At 39.2% G+C, this 10359-nt stretch overlaps 1 protein-coding gene across 1 annotated transcript; it reads right to left on the minus strand.

The window, feature by feature from the left end:
• Positions 1 to 284: 284 nt before the first annotated feature.
• LOC103475092 (zinc finger protein 36, C3H1 type-like 1) lies at positions 285 to 5472 on the minus strand. Its single transcript, XM_008426495.2, has 2 exons — positions 4176 to 5472; positions 285 to 1977 (listed from the first exon to the last, which is right to left on the minus strand). Exons 1-2 carry the CDS (start codon positions 4227 to 4229, stop codon positions 910 to 912), a joined length of 1122 nt encoding a protein of 373 aa, XP_008424717.1. The 5' UTR covers positions 4230 to 5472; the 3' UTR covers positions 285 to 909.
• Positions 5473 to 10359: the final 4887 nt, after the last annotated feature.

Below are 10359 nucleotides of genomic sequence, written 5' to 3' on the forward strand. Positions count from 1 at the left end.
GCTAACATCGTGGTTAAAAGCTGACGCGTGTAACTTCTAGAAAATTTTTTTTATTTTTTAAATATTTGTTATGAGACAGATTATATGTGGAAAGACGACAATCGAGCCCCTCAAACAACCAATCAGAGTGCTGTCAATCATGCTGGTGTACACGCTGTTATGCTGCAGAGCTTATCATAAATGCTAATGCTAGTTGGCATGGCCACTAATGATGGTGGATAAATGGTTTTCCTGTAATGCTAAGTTACTTCTCAACCATTAGCACATTTAGCAGCAGGTACACCAACATGATTGACAGCGCTAAGAGCCTCTTCCTGTCTCTGATTGGTTGCTTTTTAATGGGAGCGGTGCATTTCTTCAGAGAGCAAGAGGAGCTTGATTCGGTTTTTCAGATTATCTGTCTCATACATAAAACGGATTATTAGAGCCTTACTAAAATTTTTTTTAAATAAAATTAGAAGAATAAGGTCATAAAATTATGAGAATACAGTTTTAATATTAGAAGAATAAACTCGTACAAGAATAAAGTTGTAATAATGTGATTTTTTCTTTTTATGGCCCTAATATTCCCTGGTTCTATGTAAGAGAGATATAATCTGTGAAGAGATTGAACTTCCCCACTTCCTCCCAGTTCTACTGCTCCAGGCCAGAAACAACCAATCAGAGCTAGGAGGAGGGTCTTAGCGCTGTCAATCAACCTTGTATATGCGTTGCTAAATGTGCTAATGGCAAAGTTCTAGGAAAACTGTCATGACTAGCACTAGCATTCATCACAGGTCTACTGGTGGGGACTATTTTCTTAATTTGGCCCTAATACTCTGTCATTTTATTTACATTTTTTTTGCAAAAGTTACACTGTAAATTTAAAACCACCCCTGATCGAACTCAGCCTCAAAGCAAAACTCCTCCCTACTCGTCTGAGACGGAGAGGCGGCTGAAGATGGGGAGTCGCCGACCCTCGAAGCTGGGAGACTCGGTGCCGCTGGAGGAGGAACTGAGGGAGCAGGAGGAGGTGTAGCCCTCCTCGGAGAGGGAGTCGGCGGAGGAGCAGCGCTGCAGAGAGGGGAAGCTGTTCAGGCAGGCCGGCGGCTGCTGGGGGAGCCGAACCGGGAGGTTCTGGTTGCTGGAGGTGAAGAAGCAGAGAGAAGAGTCTCCACCGTCGCCGATACCGGAGAACGGGTACGAGCAATGCTTGAGAGGCCCCGGTTCAGGCAAGAGAGGCGAAAGCAGCTCCGGACTCCCCGAGGAGGAGGAGGAGGAGGGCGGAGGCGAGACAGAGGAGGCCCGGGTGAAGAGGAGGCAGGAAGGCTCCTGGACCGGCTGGAAGATGTGGGAGGAAGAGGAGAAGCCCGCGAAGCTGAGGCTGTGCCGCAGCAATGGCGGCTTGTGCCTGTGGGTCGCGGCGGCTTGCACCTCGTCGGCGTTGTGGATGAAGTGGCAGCGGGCGCCGTACGGACAGAAGCCGATGGTGTGGAAGGTGCGGCAGGGCTCGGTTTTGTACTTGGGGTGCCTGCTGAGGCCCCTCAGCTCATCCAGGCCGTGGGCGAACTGGCACTTGGCGCCGTACTTGCAGGTGCCGCTCTCCTCGAAGGTGCGGCACAGTTCCGTTTTGTAGCGGCTGGAGATGTGCGGCGGCGCCTGAGGCGGCGGCGGTGGCTTGTTGATGGACAGACCCGGCGGTGGCAGCAGCGTTTTGTCCTCCCGCAGGTTCCCCTCGATCATGCTGACCGAGCGGTCGACCCGGAAGGGGATGTGGCTGAGGGAGGAGCGGGGCAGCGCCCGGCTCCACTGCTGGCTGCAGGCCAGGCCGAGGCCCCAGCAGCAGCCCGGCTCCGTGGCCTCACAGCCGCTGTTGAACTTGGAGTTTGGCAGGGTCACAGGGCAGAGGGAGTGGCGCCTCTGGAAGCCCAGGACTCTCTGACTGCGAGACATCGAGCCGCCAGAGGCGCCATCTGTCGCCTCCAGGCCGGAGAAATTCTGACACACAAAAAGAAGACAGAAAAGATGTGAAGTTTCTGCAGAAAGCACACAAATACTTAAAATTTAGTGTTTCTGCAATCCAAAGACAGATCAGTCCGAAAGGATCATGAATAAAAGCCTCATTAATGCTAAAAACACTCAACTTTCCGGAATAAACTTTTAGTTTTAAAGCATATAATCCAGCATTTACACTTACAATTCATTACATATTCATGAAAAAGTACTAGCTCTACTGGCAGTTTATTTCATGTACTAAGTCAAATAATCTGCAATAATCTGACAAAGAAGCTCCTATATTTTGCTGCACAGTCACTTGTAAGTTAGTTTGGTCTTATTTCAAGTGTAATAAGATATTTGTACTAGAAACTAAACAAAAAATACTTGGTAAGATTTTGTATTTTTGTAGTGTACAATGTGTGTCACCCTGCAAAAACACAAAATCTTACCAAGTATTTTTGGTCTAGTTTAAAGTGCAAATATCTTAATCCACTGAAAGACGAAAAAATTCATTTACAAGTAACTTTTCAGTAAGATACAGGAGCTTGTTTTAAGTCAATAGTTCTGGAATATTGATTACTAGTTCTGATTACTTCACTTATAACATGGGAAAATACCTTGTTAAAAGGAAAATAATCTTTTAATTGTTTTTAAGTCAACATTAAGGAATTTTTTGACTTAATACGAGCTGCTATGTCTTGAAGAAAAGTTGCTTATTTGTTAGTTTTGTCTGATTTGAAGTGAATTTGCACTAGAAACTAGAGAAAAAAGTTTGGCTGGATTTTGTGTTTTTGCAGAGTGAAACACAATCTTAAGTATTTTTTGATTAGTTTGTAATACAAACTTATAAGTAACATTTCAAATACAGGAGTCTGTCTTCGGTCAATAATTTATTATTAATGATGAAAAGTACTAGTCTTGTTACTCCTGGAGAAGGAAAACTTTTCAATCAACATCTGAGTAACTGAACTTTACAGGATAAACTTTTTTTTTAGGGCATAACTTGAGATATCAGAGTTAAATATGCAGAATTTGACCTCAAAATTCATCACATTCTCGTATATTTGTGATTCAAATTTGCTCAAATAAGAAAAGCATTTGTTTTTATCCAAGTTTTCACTGGCTTCAGTTTGTTTAACAACTAGAAAACCTGATTTGTCTCTGGAAAGAGAAACAAAATGAGGCTGAAAGCACCGTGAATAACAGCCTCATCACTCCTGGAAAATGGAAACTTTTCAAACAGTATCTGACTAAACCTTAAAGACTAAACTTTCACAGGATAAACATGTTGCTTTAGAGCATAACTTGCAGCATTTACCCTTAAAATTCATTACAACTTAGACATTCTTAAAGATTTGTGAATTAAAAATAGCTCCGATAAGAAATGCATTGGTTTATTTTCCACATTTTTACAGCATTCAACCAACAAAATCACAAAATCTCAACAAGTATTTTTGTTCACTTTCTTGTGCAAATATCCAAGTCAAAACTAACTTTCAAGTAAGTTTTTCAGCAAGACATAAGAACTTGCATTAAGTCAATAATTCTTGAATATTGATGAAAAAGTGTTGGTTATTATTTCACTTATGATATTGTCCCACTGTAATAAAGGAAACAATCAGACAGTGGGACTATTTACGTAAATCAAGCTCCAACGTCTTGCTGAAAAGTTACTTGTTCCTTAAGTGCACTAAGATAGTTGCAGTAGAAACTAGATCAAACACACTTGGGAAGAGTTTGTGTTTTTGCAGTGTGGCCTTCGCATCATACTTGCATAAATGTGTTACCAAGTAATTTTGGTCTAGTTTCTAGTGCAAATATCTTAGTGCACTTGAAATAAGACAAAAATAACTTATACGTAACTTTTTCAGCAAGATATAGCAGCTTGTGTTAAGTCAATAAATCTTGAATATTGGTGAAAAAGTTCTAGTTTGACTGGCAGTTTATTTCACATACAACATAATATTTTCCCACTGTAATAAAGGAAATAATCGGCCAGTGGAACTTGCATTTTTCACCAATATTCAAGAATAATTGACCCTAAACAAGCTGCTCCATCTTGCTGAAAGGTTACTTGTAAGTTAGTTAAGTGCACTAAGCTATTTAAAGTAAACACAATTGGTAAGATGGTGTGTTTTTGCCTTGCAGTTTGATTTAAAGACTATAAAACATTAAATTAGAAGGATGGGCCCGTTTACCTTGCAGAACTCCTCATCCAGTTCCAGGAAAGGCGTCAGGGAGTCGGACGGCATGATTCACTCCACGGTCTTCACCAAGTGAAGCAGCCTGATGTCTGATCCGCAACGGATCAATTTCCAGGAGACTAAACTAGTTTCTGGCAGTTTGGAGAAACTCTGCAGCTTGTTTTGAAGAAGTTTTTTTTTGTTCCAGAGGTCTTGACGGGGTTGATTTTTAAAAAAGTTTTCTGGTTCTGGATTGATAAAGCCTCGGTCCKTTGGCTGCAGTGCAGTGCAGGGAAGTTCCTCAACCATCTGCTGGAATCTGCTTAAATAGCTGGGGAAACCCACCCCCTCCTGTCTGAATGCTTCAGGGGGCAGGCGGGGAGTTTGTGTGTTAATGTGCGTTAATGATGTGTGTGTTGGCGGGGGTGGGGTCCTACATTGTAACTGTGTGCTGGGGGGCAGGGTTGGCACAGCAAGGAGGGAAAGGAGCTGAATAAAGCTACTTTTCTACCCATTCATGACCAAAAAAAGAAGAAGCAGCAGCAGCATTCGTCTTTGAACGGGCCGTCCTCCATCTTTGTTTTGGATCGATACAGCTGAAAGGTCAATAACAAGTTCAACTAAACATATTCTCTGCCTTTTGGGAAAAGAAAAACGTGAAAAATGGTATTCAGTTGTGATTAGGAGAGGACGGACATGCAGCTGCGACAAATTGCAACTTAAATTTGAACATAAATCTTATATTCTCCATTCCAGGAAGTTTCAGCTGTTGTTTATTTTCTACAATTTTCTACAAACAACATGAAAACAAGACAAAGAAGCATCAAATTCAGACCTGCTGCAACAAACAACCAAAAATAATTATAAATATATAAAATAAACAGCTTTTTAATCATATTTGGTCTTCAACAGAAGTAATAACTACTTGAAGCAACTTCAGTTTGAGAAATAAGTTTAAGTTTCCTTAAAACTTTATATTGGAAAGTTTTGAGACACCTATTCCCGCTGCCTCAAAATTAAAATTTCCCCCAAAATAGTCTTTTCAGTCTGATAATAGTTGGAGAAAAGTTGGTTCCCCAACAAGTCCAGACATTTACACTCAAAGCTCGTCTAGAAGAAAGTTCAGATTTCTCTCCAACCCTGACACAAAATCCAACATGGCTGCCATGTCTGTAAACTGTAGTAATATCAGCTGTAATAAAGGTTTATTTACATTTTTGACCATTTCTATGTCATAAGCTCCAATGCTGCTGTTAAATATTTGTTGGTGAATGTTTTGTTAGTGTTTTTAATCAATGTTCACATAAGCTAAATTGTTAGCTTAATAATATTTGTTGCTAATAAAAAATTGATTTGTCATTAATTACAAAATTCTATTAGTTTAAAAAAATATAGCACTTTTATTGTCTCAAATTGATATTATTTGCATTAAAATCTATTTTAATCTTATAACAGATTGAGTGGCTTTACAAGACATTTGTAAAAATCAAAATTTAAAAGCAGAAACTTGGGAAAATCAACTGGAATCCATCCTGAAGTCCAAATCCCGACTTGTACAAACACTACCCAGAATCCAACATGGCCGACACCGTCGTAAAGCAGTGACTTCAGCATCAGGCAATTTTCTACATCTTGCTGAAAAAATTGTGCTCTTACTTGAATACATTTTTGGGTTCTCTGCCCACATTTTATTAAGTTTGGGTTCAAAGTTCATCTTTAAGTTTAGAAATGCCTCCAGGCCGAAATGGGGTTAGTAGAAAAAAAAACACATCAGCGCTCAACCCAGAAAGGTTTTAGCTTTAAAGACGCCTTCAAGGATGGGTGGGAAGCATCTCGTTTTCTCCCAGAGCTTTTTTCTGGCAGTTTTGCCAGAGACTAAACATGAGCTTTAGTCTCTGTTTCTCCTCTGGATGGCAAACATCAGCTGGGAGTTTTACATGTGGTTGAATCAAAACCTTTGCTAGACGCCAATTTAAACACACACTTTACTGTCGCTTTACTTTGTGAGCTGAAAAGAAGCTAAACTAACTGGTTTTTCATATTATTCTTCTGTTGAAAACATTTATTATTAATCTGTTTCTGACAGGTTTTTCATCTAATGACCTGATCTAACCTAAAATAAACAGCATTCTCATTTAGATAAGTAAAAAGTAGCCAATCAAGAAATTACTCGAGTAAAAAAAGTATTTGGTATAAATGTTACTGAAGTAGTGAGTAACTGATCAAAACATCAATCATGTAATACGTCAAAATTACGTCTACAGACAGAACAAATGAGGACATTTTGGCATTTTAAAGGACCAAAATGACAGAAATTCACATAAGTCACAAAAAATATCAAAATCAGGCAAAAGAAACATTTTCCCAAATCAGTTTTTCAATATAAAATGTATACAACACAGGCAGTGTTAACCAGACAGACACTACCTGTGTCTGGTGAACTTTGATCAAATATGTTTCCTCTTCATTCAGTGAAGTTACTCACTTTTACTTGAGTATCGAGAAATTTTACTCAAGAGTAGCAATACTTAATAAAGTTACTCAAATAAAAGTAAAAAGTTAAGTGAAGTAAAAACACTCCTAGAAGTACATTTTTTCCAAAAAGTTGCTCAAGTAAATATACTGAGAAAGAAAAACTAGCTACTACTCAACTCTGTACGCACTGATGAACTGTCAGCTTGTTTTTACAAAAAGACAACAAAACAAAACAAAAACAAAACTGACCAAAAAAACAAAACGGGAAGAAAATGCTGTCTAACGTTATCAGATCATTTATAACCGACATAATATGTTGCACAAGGTAAACAACGCTCATCTATGAAGGAGCAAGAAATAACCAATCAAAAGCCACTTGAAGCGCCGCGGGCGAGTCGAAGGGGGAGGCGATGTGTGGCAGGCAGCGTAATTAGGAAGTCGAGTTGTTTAGATTTTAATCGGTATGTTTTGCATCCAGTGAAAATAACAGATAAACTAGACAACATGCTGGCAGTTTAGTTACATTTCCACAGTTGTGGTGTTAACTGAAATAAAACCCAGAGTCCATCAGAAAGTGTTCTTGAGACTGGGATTGGTCTGGATCGATGGAAACCTCACACTGACCCCGAAAAGGCCGTTCATGATCGGGCTTCATCCAGTGTGGATCCATCCCACTATTTTATTCTGCCTTCAAAATTACCTTACTCCAAAACATCAGAAATAGCAGATAGCCCGTCAAACACTACTTTTATATTTGTTCGCATCCTAACATGAAGCTGAAATATGGAAAGAAACAAAAAGATTTTTAAAAGATAACATTTGTTCAACTAGGTGAGAATATTAAACCCTGTAAAACTAATAAATTGGTGAGACTGGAAGGATGTTGGTCAAGATGCTGACCACAAAAAATTTAAAAGTCCTTGTTTTGGTTTTATTTAGAGAAAAAAGACACACAAAGAGGATTAAACAAATAAAACAACTGTACAACTTTAGTAGCTTTAGTATACAATCATAACAATGCAAAGTGTTTATTTGGTCCACAACAGAAAAAACAACAACATTCATATCTTCATCCACAGAAAGATGAACGATTTCAAACTACAAACATTTTGCCAGATTGCTACACCACTGCATACAAACCTAAAAGCAAAGATTTGTGTGTTTATTTAAGCGGCGCTTTCTACCCTTGTGGTTTGTGTGTCTCATCTTTGGATTGTTTATGACTGTACAAACTGACCGTTTAGAGGCAAACTGTAAAAGTGCCTTATCACAACGCCTCACTGATACGCTGCGCTGCTGTTGAGCGTGCGTTTGCGCATCTCATGTTAAAAACTGTAATGCAGTGTGGCTTCCTCCCTGTGGTTGCTTGGTTTTGTAACAGACTTCTCCTTTGTTTCCTTCTTTCCCTTATTTTTTTTACTTTTTTTTCTACTAACCTCATCTGCACTTTCTGCACCCGTGCCAGTCCTCTACCACCACTTCCACCCGCTCAGTTCCTTTATTTGTTCTGATCGATCGGGATAATGAATCGGTTGCCCCCCATCTGATGTTGTGGTCTGCACTGCCAAAGTGACGCAGCAACTGAAACTCTTCTTACATAAACCAGCGTAACAGTTGGCCTGTTTGGGCGGGTGGAGGGTTTGAGGACATTTTCTTTCATTTATTTCTACTTCCAGTATTGGTGCTCTGCTTAGCCTACAAAATATAAACACTGGCTCAAGTTTTACTACAGAAACGTAATAAAACGTGCTTCAGATACCAGTAACTTTACTTTTACTTTTCCAGATTACAAGTTACATTTATTCAAATACATTTACTTGGAAAAAATTAACTTTTAGGAGTATTATTACTACGCTGTTCTTTAAGTAATTTTATTATGAAGTATCTCTACTCTTACTTGAGTAACATTTCTGGATTTTCTGCCAACTGAATGAGAAACAAACATGTTTTAACCAAATAAAAAAAAAAACAGGCGCAGACACACCTGCAGTTTTTGTTAAAGTTTCATAAGTTTTATATCAAAAGAACTGATTTGGAAAAACTTTGTTTTGCCTGATTTTGTTATTGTTTTTGCTACTTATAAGAAGTATTGTCATTTTGATCTTTAAAATACCAACATTTCAACTTAACTTTATATTTTGGTTTGTTAGATTATGTCATTTTAAAATGTTAAACAATTGATAATTTCATCACTCACTACTTGAGTAGACTTTTGTACTCTTGAATAATTTCCTGGATGGCAAGTTTTTACTTTTACTTGAGTAAAAATATGTTGAACCAGTTCGACTCTTGCAGCAGGGACAGGCCCACAGGATCACAGTTTCTCCACCGTACTTGACAATAGAGATTAGCTGCTTTTCAGCACATTCATGGATTGCTTCACATCAGACTCAAAGAGCTTAATCTCATCAGAGCAAATAGGTCAGGCTTACATCTCAGGAGCAAAAACGACACATTTACATTTCTGAAGGTGGGACAGAAAAAGGCTTTTATTTGGAAGGTAATGCAAACAAACGTTTGGTCTAATAAACAAGTCTATGGGTCGCCAGACTTCTTTAATGTGGTCCTGTTTAAATCGTTTTAACCTTTTACATCCGACCATTATAAAGCTTCATCTCCACTGTCGTATAGAGGGTCATAACAATCCTGAGGCTTCATTCTCAACAGCTAGTGCGGTACGGTAGTAAGCTCCGAAGCTTCGCACAAAGAATAAAACCTCTCAACTCTGAGACTTTCTGGATCCATAAATGTGTCTGTATGAGTCTATGTGATGTTGGTTTGAGTTGGCTGTGTGTATCTAACTATTGGATGAGCGCTAGTGTGCTAAAAGCTACCTCTGACCTATAAATCATAGGTATGGACGCTGTATCTGGGTTTGCCTTGCATCTTTGCATTTCTCTGGTTACTATAAATCTGTGAACTCGTCTGTGCAAACATACAGCACTCTGGGACATGTTGATTGTCAGAAAAGTGTTATTCTTACGATTTTATATAAAAAAAAATTATTGCTCTATCTTATGTGGTTCAAATTCTACAGGCATTTGAAAATAGGTGCAAATGGGAGCGCCGGCGCTCCTGTCGGATCTAAGTTCATTTGCCTGGAAAGTCTGGTTTGTTTGGGGAAGTGTGAATGCGAACTCTGGTCCACCTACAAACCTCGGCCTCGGTTCGGTTGAAGTGAACTTTGGTGTAGTTTGAATGTAAATGTGAACACCAAGTGGACTGGAGACCACTCCAAAAGCAGGGAGCTTTTGGATGCAGGGCATTCTGGGTAAATACAACCAAAACAAGCCCGCAAGTCTGATGCTAGCAAGAGAAATGGCTATTTTTCTTTTTTTTTTTACAAAAGACGGAAGAGAAATCCTACATCCGCTAAAACCGCTACTCTGTTTTTGTTTACATTTCGTGAAGAAGGAAGTTGTGCTATTTGTCTTCTTCAGTGGTTCTTGGTGCAGCGCCACCACAGGCAAGGAGGGGAACAGATTCTTCAACAAGTTTGGATCATTTAACCAGTGGTTCTATAATTGGAGATTATTTTTTACCTCCATTACCATCCTTCCCCCTTGTTTTATCTGTCAAAGACGCGAGTGACTCAATTACATACACATTTCACCATAACTATGCAGATGATATGCTGCTCTACATTACAAAGTCACCAGTTGACGATGAACCCATTTATGCACCAAGCAGATAAATTGCCTTGTTGCTGAAATGTTCTCTACAA

Source organism: Poecilia reticulata, linkage group LG13, assembly GCF_000633615.1.
Source record: "Poecilia reticulata strain Guanapo linkage group LG13, Guppy_female_1.0+MT, whole genome shotgun sequence".
NCBI lineage: Eukaryota > Metazoa > Chordata > Actinopteri > Cyprinodontiformes > Poeciliidae > Poecilia > Poecilia reticulata.